The sequence below is a fragment of the Myxocyprinus asiaticus genome, chromosome 36 (genome assembly GCF_019703515.2).
Source record: "Myxocyprinus asiaticus isolate MX2 ecotype Aquarium Trade chromosome 36, UBuf_Myxa_2, whole genome shotgun sequence".
Taxonomy (NCBI): Eukaryota; Metazoa; Chordata; class Actinopteri; order Cypriniformes; family Catostomidae; genus Myxocyprinus; species Myxocyprinus asiaticus.
Window position 1 is genome coordinate 2,304,183 of NC_059379.1, and position 24,174 is coordinate 2,328,356.

The following is a 24,174-nucleotide window of genomic DNA, read 5'->3' on the forward strand; positions in this document are numbered from 1 at the left end:
TGTGTTTGTGCACTCTGGCTGGTGCAGTGCCATGTAGTAGTGGCATCTGATGTGGTGAAGGCTGCTGCTCGGTGATGCGTCTGTGTGGTAGACATGGTCTCCTGCATGCTGTCTTTGCTAAATGTATTGTAATGATATAGTTTAGAAGTTTAGATTTGCGATGCATTAAAACTTGCTTTTGATAACATTCAGCTGTGTTGGAATATTCATGCAATAAAACAGCAATCGGTCTTTATTATTTGAACATTAAATGTATTGTTTGCCTTGTTTGTAGGTAAAGCATGCTAGTAATCAGAGATGTGAGTAAAAAGAGTAGTATCCAACACAGCTCTTGACATAGGAAGTCAGTTGTAGAATTATATATGTCTGTATAGGAGGATGACGCATAGATGGGTCCCTCTTTAAGAATAGATAGTTTCCCGGCCTGGCCAAGCTGGTTAGGTTGGTCTGCTTTGCTGGTTTTAGAGGGGTTTTGGTAATTTGTGAGCTGGTCAGACTGACAGTTCAGCTAAACACCAGCTTGGCCAGGCTAGGAGACCAGATAAACCAGCTTAAACCAGCTAAGACCAGCAAACCATCTTAGGCTGGTCTAAGATGTTGTTTCAACAGTTGTCTTGGCAGACAATTTAGCTTTTGTAGTTGTTTTCTCAACGGATGTCTCCCAAATCACGTACTGTCTGTTCAAACGTAGTATTTGAGATTAGAATTAGCCAGGTAAAATCATAGTAGGTCTAAAATTGTAAGTATACCTAAAGTGATCGAAGTATGCATCAGTGCATGCTTTTTGGGCTACTATTGAAAAGTTGAAAATGTATGTGGTCAACTTAGGAGTACACTAGCAAATAAATATTAGCCATAGACTAAAAGACACAAAGCTCCATCATTGTGTTTGTCCTCCCATGTGCCTCACGGTTATTTACCTGAGGAAAGTTTTAATTTATAGTTTTTGTTTTCTTTGAGTCGTTGAATATGGTCAGTATTGTACGAAAAATGCAGGATTTATTTGCATTTGCTCACTGGTTCATCTCCACATTGTTCCACATGTCTCATTTTAACTTCATGCTGTCTTTGCATTTTTCTCAGCTAAAAGTAACTATAATGGATACATCAAATCAAGTAAGTTCCCCCCCCCCCCATTTTTACTCATTTGTGTATTAATTTCCTGTTAGTCCTTCATTCCTTCCTGCATTCGTTCCTCTCTTCCTGCACATCCATGTCTTAGCGTGTGAGTGGTACATAGTCTGGTGCATGTGCATGTGTGCAAATTAAGGTATTTGGTTAATTTATTAAGTTTACATACTCCTTGCATCATTTTCATTTTATCAAGCAATCATAAAAAAAAGTTTTGCCCTGCGAAAGATATTATTTGGACAACAGATAACATATAACAAAATATATATCCACAATACAAAAATGATAACTGAATATATAATGATTATCCTGTCAAAAAGCTTCATTAGGGCTGTAGTAAATAAAAATAAAAAAAATGCAATTTTAATGTCTGCTCTCATTTTAAATCTTGCATGTATTAGCAAGATGTACAGTGCATTCAGAAAGTATTCAGACCCCTTCATTTTTTTCACATTTTATGTTGCAGCCTTATGCTAAAATGCTTTCAATTATTATTATTTTTTGTTCACATCAATCTACACTTCATACCCCATAATGACAAAGCAAAACCCAGATTCTTGATAACTTTGCAAATATATTAAAAAGAAAAACAAAACAAAAAAAATCACAAAATGTGAAAAAATGAAGGGGTCTGAATTCTTTCTGAATGCACTGTATGTAGCACTATATTTAATTAGTATTGAGCGCAGCAGACACCTGCTCTTCTTCAACATTAGATGGTGCTGCTGCACTGTGGCATTAATGTAAGTTTAGCCTGCTAAATCTGAACAATTTTCACTGCTCTAGCTTTTTGTTGTTTGTGTTGTTTTCACCAAGGTTTTGAAGTTTAATTTGCACAAAGAATAATGCAGGTAATTTTTAGAGAAAAAAATAAATAATTTTAAATGCAATTTTAACAGTAAACAATAGGTCCCATTAAAATATTTTCACAGCAGAATGTAATGAAGTGCAGATTATTTTAATTTCCCAAAATAAAATGTTGCTGTTCACTCTTCTGTCTGATGATAAATGTTTCTTGTCTGACAGTAAATGATGAACTCAAACCAACATTCCAGCCCCAGAATCCCAAACCCACCTTGAACAGAGCTGTGCCCGCAGTCAGAGCGCCCCCTGCGGTCCCAGATATCCGAGTGTCAGTGCCCTTAGTAAATAACCGTAATGGGAGACTACTGTCACCAGCTGCCACATACCTGCCCAGACTCAGTCTCACCAGCACGAGAGAGCTGCACCAAGGTGGCACAGGAACGGGCACTAATGCCAACCGCCTGCATCGGGCATGTAGTCTGCCCGTCAAATACAGATTTGATTCCAGGCACAACTCGACCTCCAGCATCAGCCAGCACAGACTCTGTAAGACTCTGCCTGGCATTGTGATAAATGCATGAGAACTAACGATCCATCCTGCGGGAATTAACAGGAAATATACAAAGTCAGTCCGTGTTTTCATACGGGCCAATTAAAATATTTTGCCATAGTTTATTAGAGATGAAAGCAGAGTCTAAAATGAACACTCACCAAACATCTAAAACTCGTAAAAATTGGCTTTGGACACTTTGCCTTTAACATTTTTATTGCAAGTCAATACATTGGTTTAATTCACAAATTTTTTTTCCCTGACATGCGAAAATACCTCGAAAATACCTCTGTCGAAAAATCTATATAGGTAAGAAGATCATGTCATAACTCCAGAACTGATTAAACTAACAAAGCGAAAATACACAAAAGGAAAATACGGTAGTTGTTGATTTACTATTGCTACATCGTAACTTAATGAAATTCATGAATAACCACAATGTTAAGAGATACATTTAAAATTATTTATAGTTTTCTGTTGAAAGAAAATCTAAACTTGTGTAAGTTTACAGTCCATTTTTAATTAAACTATGCAAAATGTCTCGGCCTAAATTCTTGGTTGGTAAGAAATATTTATGGCTGTTACTGTACATGTTTTCTGTTCACCTGCCATTGGCAGATAAGATAAAGTTCATTATGTCAGGAAAGATGTGCGTAAACGTAGAGTGAAATAATTGTTCTTCATTTGCTCATTGTTGTGTGAGAAAATAATGTTGCTCTAAACAGGGATGTCAGGGACAGAGCTGCTCAAATTAGTCACATTTTTCTCTCATAATTCCCACTCTTTTCTTGCCTTTTATTCTCTGTACTGTTCATCTGCTCTATGTGTTGAGTCTGTGTGTCTGTGTATGTGTTTTCATGCTGTGTGACTCTTGTTTGGAAATGAATAAGTGTTGCAGTGTGTCACACTCTTGCTGATGTTTCAGTAGTGGAGGAAGAGCAGCTGTCCGCTCTGTCACCCAAGAAAAAACAACGTAACGGAGGCATGAGAAACTCGCCCGCCTGCTCTCCCAAAATAATCAGGTAAGAACACCAGTTTGAAGTGTGTTTCTGCTTGTTAATAACTACTCGGGACACCCCAGCAACCACATACTCCATACAACAGCACCATAGCAGCCACGAGAGACATGCTGAAAACCATTTAGAACATCTTAGCAACCTCAAAGCAACACTCTAAAAACACTAAGAATGTGCTAAACACACTTTAAATATCCTTGCACCCACATAGCAATGCTCTTAAAACCACTCAGAACACCACAGCAATTCAATAGAAATATAAAAAAACACTTTAAACACCCTAGCAACCACATATCAAAGCTCTAAAAGCCACACCGAACACCCTAGCAACCACATATCAAAGCTCTAAAAACCTCACAGAATACCCTAGCAACCACACAGCAATGCTATAAAAACCACACAGAACACTCTAGCATCCACATATTAAAGCTCTAAAAACCACACCACTCAGAACACCATAGCAATTCCATAGAAACATAGAAAAAAAAAAAAAACACTTTAAACAACTTAGCAATCCCATAGAAACATAAAATCCACTCAAACACCCTAGCAACCACATAACAATGCTCTAAAAACCACTCAGAACACCATAGCAATTCCATAGAAACATACAACCAACCAAACACCCTAGCAACCACATAGCAATGCTCTAAAAACACACAGAACACCATAGCAACCAAATAGCAATGCTCTTAAAACCACTCAGAACACCACAGCAATTCAATAGAAACATAAAAAATACTTTAAACACCCTAGCAATCACATAGCAACGCTCTAAAAACCACACAGAACACCCTAGCAACCACATATTAAAGCTCTAAAAACCACACAGAACACCCTAGCAGCCACATACCAAAGCTCTAAAAACCACACAGAACACCCTAGCAATCACATATCAAAGCTTTAAAAACCACACACAACACCCTAGCAACCACATATCAAAGCTCTAATAACCACCCAGAACACCCTAGCAACCACATATCAAAGCTCTAAAAACCAAACAGAACACCCAAGCAACCACATAGCAACACTCTTAAAACCACTCAGAACACCATAGCAATTCCATAGAAACATAGAAAAAAACACTTTAAACAACTTAGCAATCCCATAGAAACATAAAATCCACTCAAACACCCTAGCAACCACATGGCAATGCTCTAAAAACACACAGAACACCCTAGCAACCAAATAGCAATGCTCTTAAAACCACTCAGAACACCATAGCAATTCCATAGAAACATACAAACCACTCAAACACCCTAGCAACCACATAGCAATGCTCTAAAAACACACAGAACACCCTAGCAACCAAATAGCAATGCTCTTAAAACCACTCAGAACACCATAGCAATTCCATAGAAACATACAAACCACTCAAACACCCTAGCAACCACATAGCAATGCTCTAAAAACACACAGAACACCCTAGCAACCAAATAACAATGATCTTAAAACCACTCAGAACACCATAGCAATTCCATAGAAACATAAAATCACTTTAAACAACTTAGCAATCACATAGAAACATAAAATCCACTCAAACACCCTAGCAACAACATAGCAACACTCTAAAAACCACCCAGAACACCCTAGCAACCACATATCAAAGCTCTAAAAACCACACAGAACACCATAGCAATTCCATAGAAACATAAAATCACTTTAAACAACTTAGCAATCACATAGAAACATAAAATCCACTCAAACACCCTAGCAACAACATAGCAACACTCTAAAAACCACCCAGAACACCCTAGCAACCACATATCAACGCTCTAAAAACCACACAGAACACCCTAGCAACCACATATTAAAGCTCTAAAAACCACACAGAACACCCTAGCAGCCACATACCAAAGCTCTAAAAACCACACAGAACACCCTAGCAATCACATATCAAAGCTCTAAAAACCACACACAACACCCTAGCAACCACATATCAAAGCTCTAATAACCACCCAGAACACCCTAGCAACCACATATCAAAGCTCTAAAAACCACACAGAACACCCAAGCAACCACATAGCAACACTCTTAAAACCACTCAGAACACCATAGCAATTCAATAGAAACATAAAAAAACACTTTAAACACCCTAGCAATCACATAGCAACGTTCTAATAACCACACAGAACACCCTAGCAACCACATATCAAAGCTCTAAAAACCTCACAGAACACCCTAGCAACCACATAGCAGTGCTCTAAAAACACACAGAACACCCTAGCAATCAAATAGCAATGCTCTTAAAACCACTCAGAACACCATAGCAATTCCATAGAAACATACAAACCACTCAAACACCCTAGCAGCCACATAGCAATGCTCTAAAAACACACAGAACACCCTAGCAACCAAATAGCAATGCTCTTAAAACCACTCAGAACACCATAGCAATTCCATAGAAACATACAAACCACTCAAACACCCTAGCAGCCACATAGCAGTGCTCTAAAAACACACAGAACACCCTAGCAATCAAATAGCAATGCTCTTAAAACCACTCAGAACACCATAGCAATTCCATAGAAACATACAAACCACTCAAACACCCTAGCAGCCACATAGCAACGCTCTAAAAACACACAGAACACCCTAGCAACCAAATAGCAATGCTCTTAAAACCACTCAGAACACCATAGCAATTCCATAGAAACATAAAATCACTTTAAACACCCTAGCAACCACATAGAAACATAAAATCCACTCAAACACCCTAGCAACAACATAGCAACACTCTAAAAACCACCCAGAACACCCTAGCAACCACATATCAAAGCTCTAAAAACCACACAGAACACCATAGCAATTCCATAGAAACATAGAAAAAAACACTTTAAACAACTTAGCAATCCCATAGAAACATAAAATCCACTCAAATACCCTGGCAAACACATGGCAATGCTCTAAAAACACACAGAACACCCTAGCAACCAAATAGCAATGCTCTTTAAACCACTCAGAACACCATAGCAATTCCATAGAAACATACAAACCACTCAAACACCCTAGCAACCACATAGCAACGCTCTAAAAACACACAGAACACCCTAGCAACCAAATAGCAATGCTCTTAAAACCACTCAGAAAACCATAGCAATTCCATAGAAACATAAAATCACTTTAAACAACTTAGCAATCACATAGAAACATAAAATCCACTCAAACACCCTAGCAACAACATAGCAACACTCTAAAAACCACTCAAAACACCATAGCAATTCAATAGAAACATAAAAAAACACTTTAAACACCCTAGCAATCACATAGCAACGTTCTAATAACCACACAGAACACCCTAGCAACCACATATCAAAGCTCTAAAAACCTCACAGAACACCCTAGCAATCACATAGCAACGCTCTAAAAACCACACAGAACACCCTAGCAACCACATATCAAAGCTCTAAAAACCACCCAGAACACCCTAGCAATCACATAGCAACGCTCTAAAAACCACACAGAACACCCTAGCAACCACATATCAAAGCTCTAAAAACCACCCAGAACACCCTAGCAATCACATAGCAACGCTCTAAAAACCACACAGAAGACCCTAGCAACCACATAGCAACCCTCTTAAAACCACTCAGAACAACATAGCAATCCCATAGAAACATAAAATCCACTCAAACACCCTAGCAACCACATAGCACTGCTCTAAAACCACTCAGAACACCATAGCAATTCCATAGAAACATAAAAAAAACACTTTAAACAACTTAGCAATCCCATAGAAACATAAAATCCACTCAAACACCCTAGCAACCACATGGCAATGCTCTAAAAACACACAGAACACCCTAGCAACCAAATAGCAATGCTCTTAAAACCACTCAGAACACCATTGCAATTCCATAGAAACATACAAACCACTCAAACACCCTAGCAACCACATAGCAACGCTCTAAAAACACACAGAACACCCTAGCAACCAAATAGCAATGCTCTTAAAACCACTCAGAACACCATAGCAATTCCATAGAAACATAAAAAAAATCTTTAAACAACATAGCAATCCCATAGAAACATAAAATCCACTCAAACACCCTAGCAACCACATAGCACTGCTCTAAAACCACTCAGAACACCATAGCAATTCCATAGAAACATAAAAAAAAACACTTTAAACAACTTAGCAATCCCATAGAAACATAAAATCCACTCAAACACCCTAGCAACCACATAGCAATGCTCTAAAAACACACAGAACACCCTAGCAACCAAATAGCAATGCTCTTAAAACCACTCAGAACACCATTGCAATTCCATAGAAACATACAAACCACTCAAACACCCTAGCAACCACATAGCAATGCTCTAAAAACACACAGAACACCCTAGCAACCAAATAGCAATGCTCTTAAAACCACTCAGAACACCATTGCAATTCCATAGAAACATAAAATCCACTCAAACACCCTAGCAACCACATAGCAATGCTCTAAAAACACACAGAACACCCTAGCAACCAAATAGCAATGCTCTTAAAACCACTCAGAACACCATTGCAATTCCATAGAAACATACAAACCACTCAAACACCCTAGCAACCACATAGCAACGCTCTAAAAACACACAGAACACCCTAGCAACCAAATAGCACTGCTCTAAAACCACTCAGAACACCATAGCAATTCCATAGAAACATAAAAAAAAACACTTTAAACAACTTAGCAATCCCATAGAAACATAAAATCCACTCAAACACCCTAGCAACCACATGGCAATGCTCTAAAAACACACAGAACACCCTAGCAACCAAATAGCAATGCTCTTAAAACCACTCAGAACACCATTGCAATTCCATAGAAACATACAAACCACTCAAACACCCTAGCAACCACATAGCAACGCTCTAAAAACACACAGAACACCCTAGCAACCAAATAGCAATGCTCTTAAAACCACTCAGAACACCATAGCAATTCCATAGAAACATACAAACCACTCAAACACCCTAGCAACCACATAGCAATGCTCTAAAAACACACAGAACACCCTAGCAACCAAATAGCAATGCTCTTAAAACCACTCAGAACACCATTGCAATTCCATAGAAACATACAAACCACTCAAACACCCTAGCAACCACATAGCAACGCTCTAAAAACACACAGAACACCCTAGCAACCAAATAACAATGCTCTTAAAACCACTCAGAACACCATAGCAATTCCATAGAAACATAAAATCACTTTAAACAACTTAGCAATCACATAGAAACATAAAATCCACTCAAACACCCTAGCAACAACATAGCAACACTCTAAAAACCACCCAGAACACCCTAGCAACCACATAGCAAAGCTCTAAAAACACACAGAACACCCTAGCAACCACATAGCAACGCTCTTAAAACCACTCAGAACACCATAGCAATTCACATAGAAACATCAAAAAACACTCTAGAACACCCTAGCAATCACATAGCAACGTTCTAATAACCACACAGAACACCCTAGCAACCACATATCAAAGCTCTAAAAACCTCACAGAACACCCTAGCAATCACATAGCAACGCTCTAAAAACCACACAGAACACCCTAGCAACCACATATCAAAGCTCTAAAAACCACCCAGAACACCCTAGCAATCACATAGCAACGCTCTAAAAACCACCCAGAACACCCTAGCAATCACATAGCAACGCTCTAAAAACCACACAGAAGACCCTAGCAACCACATAGCAACCCTCTTAAAACCACTCAGAACAACATAGCAATCCCATAGAAACATAAAATCCACTCAAACACCCTAGCAACCACATAGCAGTGCTCTAAAAACACACAGAACACCCTAGCAATCAAATAGCAATGCTCTTAAAACCACTCAGAACACCATAGCAATTCCATAGAAACATACAAACCACTCAAACACCCTAGCAGCCACATAGCAACGCTCTAAAAACACACAGAACACCCTAGCAACCAAATAGCAATGCTCTTAAAACCACTCAGAACACCATAGCAATTCCATAGAAACATAAAATCACTTTAAACACCCTAGCAACCACATAGAAACATAAAATCCACTCAAACACCCTAGCAACAACATAGCAACACTCTAAAAACCACCCAGAACACCCTAGCAACCACATATCAAAGCTCTAAAAACCACACAGAACACCATAGCAATTCCATAGAAACATAGAAAAAAACACTTTAAACAACTTAGCAATCCCATAGAAACATAAAATCCACTCAAATACCCTGGCAAACACATGGCAATGCTCTAAAAACACACAGAACACCCTAGCAACCAAATAGCAATGCTCTTTAAACCACTCAGAACACCATAGCAATTCCATAGAAACATACAAACCACTCAAACACCCTAGCAACCACATAGCAACGCTCTAAAAACACACAGAACACCCTAGCAACCAAATAGCAATGCTCTTAAAACCACTCAGAAAACCATAGCAATTCCATAGAAACATAAAATCACTTTAAACAACTTAGCAATCACATAGAAACATAAAATCCACTCAAACACCCTAGCAACAACATAGCAACACTCTAAAAACCACTCAAAACACCATAGCAATTCAATAGAAACATAAAAAAACACTTTAAACACCCTAGCAATCACATAGCAACGTTCTAATAACCACACAGAACACCCTAGCAACCACATATCAAAGCTCTAAAAACCTCACAGAACACCCTAGCAATCACATAGCAACGCTCTAAAAACCACACAGAACACCCTAGCAACCACATATCAAAGCTCTAAAAACCACCCAGAACACCCTAGCAATCACATAGCAACGCTCTAAAAACCACACAGAACACCCTAGCAACCACATATCAAAGCTCTAAAAACCACCCAGAACACCCTAGCAATCACATAGCAACGCTCTAAAAACCACACAGAAGACCCTAGCAACCACATAGCAACCCTCTTAAAACCACTCAGAACAACATAGCAATCCCATAGAAACATAAAATCCACTCAAACACCCTAGCAACCACATAGCACTGCTCTAAAACCACTCAGAACACCATAGCAATTCCATAGAAACATAAAAAAAACACTTTAAACAACTTAGCAATCCCATAGAAACATAAAATCCACTCAAACACCCTAGCAACCACATGGCAATGCTCTAAAAACACACAGAACACCCTAGCAACCAAATAGCAATGCTCTTAAAACCACTCAGAACACCATTGCAATTCCATAGAAACATACAAACCACTCAAACACCCTAGCAACCACATAGCAACGCTCTAAAAACACACAGAACACCCTAGCAACCAAATAGCAATGCTCTTAAAACCACTCAGAACACCATAGCAATTCCATAGAAACATAAAAAAAATCTTTAAACAACATAGCAATCCCATAGAAACATAAAATCCACTCAAACACCCTAGCAACCACATAGCACTGCTCTAAAACCACTCAGAACACCATAGCAATTCCATAGAAACATAAAAAAAAACACTTTAAACAACTTAGCAATCCCATAGAAACATAAAATCCACTCAAACACCCTAGCAACCACATAGCAACGCTCTAAAAACACACAGAACACCCTAGCAACCAAATAGCAATTCTCTTAAAACCACTCAGAACACCATTGCAATTCCATAGAAACATACAAACCACTCAAACACCCTAGCAACCACATAGCAACGCTCTAAAAACACACAGAACACCCTAGCAACCAAATAGCACTGCTCTAAAAACCACTCAGAACACCATAGCAATTCCATAGAAACATAAAAAAAAACACTTTAAACAACTTAGCAATCCCATAGAAACATAAAATCCACTCAAACACCCTAGCAACCACATGGCAATGCTCTAAAAACACACAGAACACCCTAGCAACCAAATAGCAATGCTCTTAAAACCACTCAGAACACCATTGCAATTCCATAGAAACATACAAACCACTCAAACACCCTAGCAACCACATAGCAACGCTCTAAAAACACACAAAACACCCTAGCAACCAAATAGCAATGCTCTTAAAACCACTCAGAACACCATAGCAATTCCATAGAAACATACAAACCACTCAAACACCCTAGCAACCACATAGCAATGCTCTTAAAACCACTCAGAACACCATTGCAATTCCATAGAAACATACAAACCACTCAAACACCCTAGCAACCACATAGCAACGCTCTAAAAACACACAGAACACCCTAGCAACCAAATAGCAATGCTCTTAAAACCACTCAGAACACCATTGCAATTCCATAGAAACATACAAACCACTCAAACACCCTAGCAACCACATAGCAACGCTCTAAAAACACACAGAACACCCTAGCAACCAAATAACAATGCTCTTAAAACCACTCAGAACACCATAGCAATTCCATAGAAACATAAAATCACTTTAAACAACTTAGCAATCACATAGAAACATAAAATCCACTCAAACACCCTAGCAACAACATAGCAACACTCTAAAAACCACCCAGAACACCCTAGCAACCACATATCAAAGCTCTAAAAACCACACAGAACACCATAGCAATTCCATAGAAACATAGAAAAAAACACTTTAAACAACTTAGCAATCCCATAGAAACATAAAATCCACTCAAATACCCTAGCAACCACATGGCAATGCTCTAAAAACACACAGAACACACTAGCAACCAAATAGCAATGCTCTTTAAACCACTCAGAACACCATAGCAATTCCATAGAAACATACAAACCACTCAAACACCCTAGCAACCACATAGCAACGCTCTAAAAACACACAGAACACCCTAGCAACCAAATAGCAATGCTCTTAAAACCACTCAGAACACCATAGCAATTCCATAGAAACATAAAATCACTTTAAACAACTTAGCAATCACATAGAAACATAAAATCCACTCAAACACCCTAGCAACAACATAGCAACACTCTAAAAACCACTCAAAACACCATAGCAATTCAATAGAAACATAAAAAAACACTTTAAACACCCTAGCAATCACATAGCAACGTTCTAATAACCACACAGAACACCCTAGCAACCACATACCAAAGCTCTAAAAACCTCACAGAACACCCTAGCAATCACATAGCAACGCTCTAAAAACCACACAGAACACCCTAGCAACCACATATCAAAGCTCTAAAAACCACCCAGAACACCCTAGCAATCACATAGCAACGCTCTAAAAACCACACAGAACACCCTAGCAACCACATATCAAAGCTCTAAAAACCACACAGAACACCCTAGCAACCACATATCAAAGCTCTAAAAACCACCCAGAACACCCTAGCAATCACATAGCAACGTTCTAAAAACCACACAGAAGACCCTAGCAACCACATAGCAACCCTCTTAAAACCACTCAGAACAACATAGCAATCCCATAGAAACATAAAATCCACTCAAACACCCTAGCAACCACATAGCAGTGCTCTAAAAACACACAGAACACCCTAGCAATCAAATAGCAATGCTCTTAAAACCACTCAGAACACCATAGCAATTCCATAGAAACATACAAACCACTCAAACACCCTAGCAGCCACATAGCAATGCTCTAAAAACACACAGAACACCCTAGCAACCAAATAGCAATGCTCTTAAAACCACTCAGAACACCATAGCAATTCCATAGAAACATAAAATCACTTTAAACACCCTAGCAACCACATAGAAACATAAAATCCACTCAAACGCCCTAGCAACAACATAGCAACACTCTAAAAACCACTCAAAACACCATAGCAATTCAATAGAAACATAAAAAAAACTTTAAACACCCTAGCAATCACATAGCAATGTGCTAATAACCACACAGAACACCCTAGCAACCACATATCAAAGCTCTAAAAACCTCACAGAACACCCTAGCAATCACATTGCAACGCTCTAAAAACCACACAGAACATCCTAGCAACCACATATCAAAGCTCTAAAAACCACCCAGAACACCCTAGCAATCACATAGCAACGCTCTAAAAACAACACAGAACATCCTAGCAACCACATAGCAACCCTCTTAAAACCACTCAGAACACCATAGCAATTCCATAGAAACATAAAAAAACTCTTTAAACAACATAGCAATCCCATAGAAACATAAAATCCACTCAAACACCCTAGCAACCACATAGCAGTGCTCTAAAAACCACTCAGAACACCATAGCAATTCCATAGAAACATAAAAAAAACACACTTTAAACAACTTAGCAATCCCATAGAAAGCACTGCGCCGCTGCTGAATCATGAGTGCTGCTATTATATATTGACATTTTACATAGTTCATTAATATTCATGTCGCAATGTAACACTTGCCAGCACCAGTCAGTTGCGCGCTTACACTGCGTGCAGTCAAACGAGACACCTGTATGAAGCAAAAGGGACCCCACCATATACACGCACGTATTCACAGTGACATCATCGTATAGCAGCCCATCAAAGGCTGTTCGTGAGTGTGTACACACACACAACAGAGAAGCAGGAGACCCGACACAATACTTCTTCTAGCAGAAAGTCTTCTACTTCTCTGGCAAAGGTAGTAGAGCTATAGGGCTCCAGACTACGACTAAATGGTCACATCTTGCAATCATTTTTCCCGCCAGTGAGACTTGAGATTTTTTAGAGGTCACACCAGTGTGACTACAGAGTTTGCCAACTCTCATTGTTTATGCACGAGGTGTCTGTTTTCTGTTTCGTATGAGAAAAATGGAACGTAACAGCACTAGCCACTACCCGGATCAATTATCAGCCAGCTCAATGAACACAGCAGCACCAGCGCACAGCAAGTCAATATAAACAGCACTGACCAGAGGTGCGTGGCGCAAAACTAATTTGAATTTGGCTGTGGAAAAACCCTATGAAAAACCTTAGTGTCTCTTGCCTTAGTGATTTAACGAGTTTAAAACCATGTTTAACAGCACACCATTATAAACAACACTGACCAGAGCATAAATGATAAGGCTGTACAATCCACACATCACCACCCTAACACTATTGTACCTTGGATTTACTATAGTAACAATGTTAACAATGGTATTTTGGCAGATGTGCGATGTGTTATATTCATACTAAATATTTGTATATTATTTATATAGTCCTATTAAATAATCAATTTCTGTTACAATTATGTTAGTTTCAAAAAGTATCTATTTAGTTTTTATAGTTTCTATCATTAATTATTATTATTATTATAATTTTTTTAAATATTTATTTTTCCACTGTTGCTACCAAATCAGGTGCTGATGCCACCATCTGTAGAACTTGGTGGCATCAGTGCCACCGCTCTCATATGTTAGTCTGGAGTCTTGTGGTGACATATGTTCTGTTAGATAGTTTTATATTTTCTATTGGTGTTTTTGTTTAATAAAAATAGTAAAAGTGATTTTATGAGCGCTTAAAGTGTCAAAAGCTCCCAGTAAATAATAAACACACACATATGACAAGACGAACACGAATAACCCATCTATAATGATTCTAAGGTCATTTTAAGCTATTACTCCACCGACGTGTGTAAATACGGGTCTGGCCTTGCAGGCTCGTGGACGCGCACACAGCGGCACCGCTGCTGAAAGTAATCCTAAGGGAAACACTGAGCAATGCTTCAAAAATGCACACAGACCACCCACATAGCAATACCCTGGCAACCATCAACAACACCCTAGGAACCACCTATCAAGACCCTGGCAACCACCCAAACACCCTAGCAACCACATAGAAATGCACACACACACACACAAAAACTCAAAATACCTTAGCAATTGCATAGCAACATCTTGGCAACTACCATCAACACCCAAGCATCATGCTGGCAACTTTTGCACGGGCATGCACCATGCACATTATATTCTGAAAATGCCAAATGGTGTACAAACACATGTGTGCATTAGTGTGTGTGTGCATGCATGTTTCAGAGGCTGCAGGACAGTCTATCTTCTCGCATGTCGACATGTTCATAAAACAGCGCTGGTGACACGGATGACAGCCTTAAGCCAATCAGAGGCCAGGATCAGTCTCTGTTGCCCCAGGCTACAGTTCTACAGCCCGAATGCCTCTGAGTCCCGCCCGCACTTAGTGTTGTCCAACACCGTGCCCTGCTTTTAACTCTGAGTACCTACCTTTTATCCTGTCTGAGGGAATTAAAACATCCATTTATTGATTTTGACTTATGAAAGAGTTGCTATTGAATTAATAAAAGCCATTAATACAGACTGATAGAATGAGAATAATATCTTCTGAATACTTTATCAAGACGGCAGACAGGAATAATTTATACTATATGGACAGTAATTAATAACAAAAGGGATAGAAGGAAATAGATCACCTCAAATAATGAGTTATATATTTATTAACAATATGTAATTAGTGGGTCTTGTTAAGGCGAGCATCACTATTACTATTGCTCACTTGAAGATATTAAAGTTTTGGGAGTGACAACCACATGTAAATGCAGATGCTTGACAAAAGGAATAGTGACCAGATTTTTCAAGTGAATTTGTCTGTAGAACTTGGTTGTCACTCCTATAATAAACCAAACTCTGTGTGAACAGAATGGGATTAAACACACAAAACAGGAGTTGCAAACATACTGTACTTGGAACATAACTGCACATGAACATGGCCATACTTTAGTTTCTTTGTTTAGCAGCTAACTTCTGACCACAGAGATATGATTGCTTCTATTGTCTCTATTTAAAGAACAAACAGAGACACCAGCAGTATAAGAGCATACAAGGTGTTTTAGGTCAGTTTTTGGAGAGCCATTTTATACCCTGCACAGTTGTGTGATAGCCTTGGGGCTCGTTTGATTGTACAAGCGTCAGAAAACATTGTGGTTTTCTATATCAGCTTTGGTTAGTGCAGTCACTGGCCTGCAGGCTCCAGTGAATTAGTAATGAAGAGCAGATTGGATTTGACTCTTTTAGAAAGGATGTTAGTTGGGTTGTGTGAGGGGAGAGAGTTCTCTCAGGGCAAGAATGTCTCTCATAGCCCAGAGAACAACAAGAACAGGGTCGGTACTGGGGTTTGGTCGTGTCTGTCTGTTCTTTTGTGTATTAGTGCTTCCCATCTGGACCTAGGAACAAAACTGTGAATTGTACAAAAGTAAACAATAATTACCTTAAAATCAACGGCCCAACATTATAAATCATTTTGGGATTTAAATAAAAACAACACTAATTATTGAAATGGTGAAATGTCATGGCTTAATGTTATGGTGGAATGTTTGCTTCTGTCTGTTTGTGAGATAAGCGTAATTTGACCTGCCTCAGATCTCACTCCATCAGTCCATCACTGACAGCACATTTATAAAGACTCAGAATCTCTCACAGTAAAGCATTGTTTAATGTTTCAGCAAACACTCTCACTCGCTCTATTTCTTTATTTTTTATCCCCTTTTTCTCTTCAATTTGGAATGCCCAATTCCCACTACTTAGTAGGTCCTCGTGGTGGTGCGGTTACTCACCTCAATCCGGGTGGTGGAGGACAAGTCTCAGTTGCCTCCGCTTCTGAGACCGTCAATCCGTGCATCTTATCACGTGACTCGTTGTGCATGACACCGTGGAGACTCGCAGCATGTGGAGGCTCATGCTACTCTCCACGATCCACGCACAACTTACCACACGCCCCATTGAGAGCGAGAACCACTAATCATGACCACGAGGCGGTTACCCCATGTGACTCTCCCCTCCCTAGCAACCGGGCCAATTTGGTTGCTTAGAAGACCTGGCTGGAGTCACTCAGCACACCCTGGATTCGAACTCGCGTCTGTTACCCAGGTCCCCTCACTCGCTCTATTTGATACTCTCGTGGGGTTGATTTTTCAATGCTTAACACATTTCTACATTCCTTGCAAACAGAAAATCAATCGCAGGTTGATCTGCTCATAGTGGTCTCACTTGGGTCCTGTACCTGTATATGGTAAATATCAGAACTGCCATACATTTATCATGGTAATGAATATATTGTGAACTACATAATAAATCCTAATAACTCTAATTGAAATTTACAAAGAATAAGAATGCCAGTACTAAACTACTAAAGCCTTTGTATTACCTAATGTTGTTACACTGTGTGTATATTACAGTATATCGCAGTAAAGCATAAGTAGGCACCAACCTGTGGTGTGGCTTCTGTTTGCTCCTCTGATGGCAGGCCTGTCCGTGCAGTTATGCTGTTATAGCACGCATTAAATTTGATGGACAGAGAGCTGCAGGAAGTGAAGAGAGCTGTCTAGAGCGCAGCTCAACCTCTCTTCTGTCCGCTAATGGTCTAATGATGGAGTGAAGACAGATTGAGAATAAAGTCATAACAGGCAGTTCTGGGTGATGGACGGAAAAGCTTTCTGACAGGCTGCTGAACCCTTCACCCCTCCAATGGGCAAATCAAAAGCCACAAGACCCCAGAGCTGCCTTATGCCCCTGTTCTCAGTCACATCCTTTAATATAAACTATGCTTTCCAGGATTCAGTTAACTTCTAGCAAGTTTCAGATTTATAAAGACTGAATATACAGTCATTTATCTTGTAAATTGTTATATATTTATTTATATATATATTTCAGGCTCGACCCGTTGTTAGTCACCGGACATGATCAAATGGAAACAATGGATGAGAATGTTAAGAAATATGATTCTACTGGAATGTTCCACTGGTGCCCGTCAAAAGACATAGAAAAGGTCGTCCTGGTAAGTTGAACTCTTCTTAAAAAGGCACATTCATCAAATAACAAACAGAATTGACCACAATAGCAAATTCCTAAAGGCTACTGGTTATTTTCAAATATGTCATGTAAACACTGTTTACAGCTTGCAGAGGTTGTTTTTTATTTTAATTTTCCTGTATTTCTCTCTCAGACGAGGAGCGAGGCGGCGATGACGGTTTTGAGTGGTCATGTGGTGGTTTGTATATTTGGGGATGTGAAGTCGGCTCTGATTGGTCTTCGTAACCTGGTGATGCCTCTGAGAGCCAGTAACTTCCACTATCATGAGCTGAAGCCAATTGTGTTTGTGGGGTCTCTGGAGTACCTGAAGAGAGAGTGGGAGACACTACACAACTTCCCCAAAGTCTCCATCTTACCTGTGAGTGCAATAATCATAATAATAAATACCTGTAATAAAGTGAATATAGTTAAATCTGGACAGTATAATGGCATATAGGTCTAGTTTAAAACACATTCATCAAGTAGAAATGTAATCTTTGTGTCCATGTTGGTTTCATACTTTTTTGAAAATCATTTATAGCATTTTTTACAAATTTATTTAGTGACTTTAAAATGTCAAGTGGTGTAGCCATCAAGTACAATGTATAAAAATGCTTTACTTGGACCTTGAATACACATGAGTGTACAAAGCTTGAAGATTAGTCGTATTTTTGAGTCCAGAAGTTTTTTTATGGGTTACTCCATTTGATTAAAATGTGCCTTTTCATTAAAAAAATACTAAAATATTAGATTTTTTTAGAACATGTGTGTGTGTGTATATATATATATATATATATATATATACTGTATACATGTAAATTTTGGTCATACTGCCCGCCCCTACTAACTATCCATGAAGCTGTCGATTATTAAACCAAGGATGCCATTCCATCCTGCATCCATGCACTGTTTGCATTTTTCTGTTGTTTGTCATTGTGTTGTTGTGTTGTTTAGGGCACTCCACTGAGTCGTGCTGATCTGAGAGCTGTCAACATCAACTTGTGTGACATGTGTGTCATTCTGTCAGCCAATCAGAACAATATCGACGATGCGTCTCTACAGGATAAGGAATGTATTCTGGCATCTCTCAACATCAAGTCCATGCAGTTTGATGACAGCATCGGTTTACTGCAGGCAAACTCTCAAGGTAACAACACATGTACAGTGGAACAAATTCAGACAGTACAGATAGACAGATAGATAATGTATCTATTAATCTTCCATTCCAGGTTTCACTCCTCCTGGGATGGATCGCTCGTCTCCAGAGAACAGTCCTGTACATGGACTGGTGCGTCAGCCGTCCATCACAACAGGAGCAAATATTCCCATCATCACAGAACTCGGTGAGATGATACTGCTGTAGCCACACAGCAGGACTGCTGGCAGAGAAACATTTTACTAGGAGAAATGTAGACATACTGTAGCAACAGGCAATGTTGGTAACTAGTTAATGGTTGATTAGGTAAATGGTTGCTTTACTAACTGGCAATTGCGTTAACTAGTTTGGCACAGCAACCGGTTGGTTTTTGTAACTAGTTGCTGAAATAACTGGCAATTTTGATTACTAGTTGCTGTAGTAACTGGGTGTTTTGGTAACTAGTTGCTGGAGTAACTGGGTGTTTTGGTAACTAGTTGCTGGCGTAACTAGCAGTTTTTGTAACTGCTGTAGTTACTGAAATAATGGCAGTTTTGATTACTAGTTGCTGAAGTAACTGGTTGTTTTGGAAACTAGTTGAGAAATTACAGACTATTTAGATTATTAGTTGATGAGGTAACTGGTTGTTTTGGTAACTATTTGCTGGAGTAATTGTTACTAGTTTCTGTGGTAACTGGTTATTTTGGTAACAAGTTGCTGTGGTAACTTTTTTTTTTTTTTGGTAACTAGTTGCTGGAGTAATTAGAGGGTTTTTTTTTTACTAGTTGCTGAAATAACGGCCAAATATGGTTATTAGTTGCTGTGGTAACTGGTTGTTTTGGTAACAAATTGCTGTGGTAACTGGCTGTTTAAGTAACTAGTTGCTGGAGTAAGTAGTAGTAGTTGCTGAAATAATGTCCAAATATGGTTATTAGTTGATGTTTATGTAACTAGTTGAGAAATTACAGCCAGTTTAGATTATTAGTTGCTGTGGTAACTGGTTGTTTTGGTAACTAGTTGCTGTGGTAACTGGTTGTTTTGGTAACTAGTTGCTGTGGTAACTGGCTGTTTTGGTAACTAGTTGCTGGAGTAACTAGTAGTTTGGGTAACTAGTTGCTGGAGTAACTAGCAGTTTTTGTTTCTAGTTGCTGAAATAACTGGCAATTTTGAGAACTAGTTGTTGTGGTAACTGGTTGTTTTGGTAACTAGTTGCTGGAGTAACTAGTAGTTTGGGTAACTAGTTGCTGGAGTAACTAGCAGTTTTTGTTACTAGTTGCTGAAATAACTAGTTGTTGTGGTAACTGGTTGTTTTGGTAACTATTTGCTGTGGTAACTGACTGTTTTTGTAACTAGTTGCTGAAATAACTGATAAATTAGATTATTAGTTACTGTGGTAACTGTTTTTTTTTTTTTTTTGGTAACTATTTGCTGGAGTAACTAGCAGCTTTTGTTATTAATTGCTGAAATAACGGCCAAATATGGTTATCAGGTATACCAGTTATAAGAGTTTATGATTATTATTATTATTATTTTGAAATTTTATGGTTACATTATTTACTATATTAAATTGTGTGATATATCGGCATTGTATCGGCCTATCGGCCACCTTGCTCTCTTGATATCGGCATCAGCCATTAAAAAAACCATAACGGTTGAACACTAGCTGAAATAATGGCCAAATATTATTAGTTGCTGTGGTAACTGGCTGTTTTGGTAACTAGTTGCTGGAGTAATTAGTAGTTTTTGTTAGTAGTTGCTGAAATAATGGACAAATAGGGTGATTAGATGATGAGGGAACTGGTTGTTTGGGTCACTAGTTGTTGTGGTAACTGGCTGTTTAGGTAACTAGTTTAGAAATAACAGCCAATTTAGATTATTAGTTAATGAGGTAACTGTTTTTTGTTTTTGGTAACTATTTGTTGGAGTAACTGTTGTAACAAGTTGCTGAAATAACTGGCAATTTTGTTTACTAGTTGCTGTGGTAACTGGTTGTTTTGGTAACTATTTGCTGGAGTAACTGGCGGTTTTTGTAACTAGTTTCTGAAATAACTGGCAATTTTGCTTACTCGTTGCTGTGGTAACTGGTTGTTTTGGTAACTATTTGCTGGAGTAACTGGCAGTTTTGTAACTAGTTGCTGAAAACAATTGGCAATGTTGTTTAATAGTTGTTGTGGTAAATGATTGTTTTGGTAACTAGTTGCTATGGTAACTGGCAGGTTTTGTAACTAGTTGCTGAAATAAATGGCAGTTTTGTTTACTAGTTGATGTGGTAACTATTTGCTTTGGAAACTAGTTGCTGTGGCAACTGGCAGTTTTTGTAACTAGTTTCTGAAATAATTGACCATTTTTGTTTACTATTTGCTGGAGTAACTGCCAGTTTTTGTAACTAGTTGCTGAAAAAATTGGCAGTGTTGTTTACTAGTTGCTGTGGTAACTGATTGTTTTGGTAACTAGTTGCTGTGGTAACTTGCAGGTTTTGTAACTAGTTGCTGAAATAAATGGCAATTTTGTTTAATAGTTGCTGTGGTAACTGGTTGTTTTGGTAACTAGTTGCTGAAATAACAGCCAATTTTCATTTTTAGTTACTGAGGTAACTTGTTGTTTTGATAACTAGTTGGCAGTTATTTCAGCAACTAGTTATAAAAACTGTCAATTTTGAGTACTAGTTGGTTTGGTAACTGGTTGTTATTGTAACTAGTTACTGGAGTAACTGGCTGGTTTGTTAACTAGCTGGTATTGTAACTGGTTGCTTTATGCTGATAGTTAAAACAGATAAGTTGCTGCCACTGGTTTCTCTGAGCCAGGACAAGAGCAGTGGCACCAACTCAGTGATGCTAAAAGACATGCCAATGTCAGAGCTATACTGACTCATCTTCTGCACAATACCAACTGTGTTTCACCTCAATGAAAGATTCTCTTTTTTCATACTTTTGACTGTATTCCTTTGTTTTTGTAGATGTCTCTATCTTTCTTTTGTTCCACTCTGTTTATTTTGGTAAATTATATAGATGTTTTTGGTCTTGTAAGTGTTGGCATGTAGAGCTACAGTAGAGTGGCTGAACTGCAGTGTGAATGTTGCATGCTTTTGTGTTATGAGACACACAGACTCATGGTCATTGCTCTTTACAAGCAAATGTTCTGTCACTTTGTTACATGTTGCTGAGTGTCTCAGACTGTAACTTGACCTCAGGGTCCAAAATTAACTTTTCCAAAGTGAATTGATGAATTGAGAAAAAGCATTTGCCATCCATAAATATTTTTTACCTGCAATATTTCTAACTTTTTTTAGTAGGTGGTTTTATTTGAATCACAGTTGTCACGTACTGTCTATAAAACCATGCATTATCATGCATTTCCTTATAAAGTTACCAGACAACTTCTGAACAACTCAATTTTGGACCCTGTGTGAGTCTGCAGTTTTCTAAAACAACATTTCTGTAATCTTCACATTAACAAATGCAATCCTAACAAACCGTGTGTGTGTGTGTGTGTGTGTGTGTGTGTGTGTGTGTGTGTGTGTGTGTGTGTGTGTGTGTGTGTGTGTGTTTCTGTAGTGAATGACTCAAATGTTCAGTTTCTGGATCAGGATGATGATGATGATCCAGACACAGAGCTGTATCTCACGCAACCCTTCGCCTGTGGAACAGCGTTTGCCGTCAGTGTTCTGGATTCATTAATGAGCGCTGTAAGACTTCACTCTCGATTGAACTTGATTCTGCCCTCACAGCCTGCATCTTTAAAGAGCCCATAAAATCAACATGAAAATGCATGTTTAGTCTCTGTGGTCATCAAATGAACATTTAGCATATATAAGCATTTAAAATTTGCAGTCTCTCTCTTCCAGGAAAACTAACCAAAAATATTGATGACTCATCTTGCACTACAGATTCTTCGTGCAATCGAACGCTCTTTAGAATGACAGTGTCCCTCCCCCTCTTACCACATCATGCTACACAGCTGTGATGTAACTTAAGCCTATTGGCTATTTAAAAAGAAAAGAAGGGACAAACTTTGATATGTCCCATGCCAAATTCCATATGCAATAGGAAATACATCAACACAGGAAAGAAAACGGTGCTCGTCGAGTGATTTCACTGGCTCCTTAACGCTCTGATCCATCTCTCTCTCTCAGACATACTTCAATGATAACATTCTAACTCTGATCCGGACGCTGGTTACTGGTGGTGCCACACCTGAGCTGGAGGGTTTGCTGGCAGAGGAGAATGCCCTGCGTGGGGGTTACAGCACCCCACAAACCCTGGCAAACAGAGACCGCTGCCGTGTCGCTCAACTGGCGCTCTACGATGGGCCCTTCGCAGATCTTGGGGTGAGACTAAAGATGTTAGCAAATCAAGACATCGTCAGATATCAAACTTGATAATTCGGAGAGATTTAGAACTGGGTGAAACAAGGGGGTCTGGGTAGCTCACCGAGTAGTGACGCTGACTACCACCCCAGGAGTCACGAGTTTGAATCCAGGGCATGCTGAGTGACTCCAGCCAGGTCTCCTAAGCAACCAAATTGGCCTGGTTGCTAGGTAGGGTTGAGTCACATGGGGTAACCTCCTCGTGGTCGCTATAATGTGGTTTGCTCTCGGTGGGGTGTGTGGTGAGTTGTGCGTGGATGCCGCGGAGAATAGTGTGAAGCCTCCACACGCACTATCTCTCCGCGGTAACGCGCTCAACAAGTCACGTGATAAGATGCGCGGATTGACGGTCTCAGACGCGGAGGCAACTGAGATTTGTCCTCCGCCACCCGGATTGAGGCGAGTCGCTACGCCACCACGATGACCTAGAGCACATTGGGAATTGGGCATTCCAAATTGGGGAGAAAAAAAAAGAACTGGGTGAAACATTACGGGGTTAAAGATCTTTTCAAA

General features: G+C 39.1%; 1 protein-coding gene across 5 annotated transcripts in view; it reads left to right on the forward strand.

The window, feature by feature from the left end:
- The window catches only part of LOC127426643 (calcium-activated potassium channel subunit alpha-1-like), a 120,580-nt gene that overhangs the window by 88,478 nt on the left and 7,928 nt on the right, over positions 1-24,174 (forward strand). For 2 of the 5 annotated variants that reach the window (XM_051673578.1, XM_051673576.1), the window contains 8 exons: positions 1,084-1,116; positions 3,411-3,507; positions 18,023-18,146; positions 18,315-18,539; positions 19,115-19,307; positions 19,390-19,503; positions 22,850-22,980; positions 23,428-23,622. In XM_051673578.1, the coding sequence (XP_051529538.1) occupies positions 1,084-1,116; positions 3,411-3,507; positions 18,023-18,146; positions 18,315-18,539; positions 19,115-19,307; positions 19,390-19,503; positions 22,850-22,980; positions 23,428-23,622 (1,112 nt within the window). Of the gene's footprint in view, positions 1-1,083; positions 1,117-3,410; positions 3,508-18,022; positions 18,147-18,314; positions 18,540-19,114; positions 19,308-19,389; positions 19,504-22,058; positions 22,140-22,846; positions 22,981-23,427; positions 23,623-24,174 lie in introns of those variants that run through there. The other 3 variants (XM_051673581.1, XM_051673579.1, XM_051673580.1) reach the window with 3 other exon arrangements.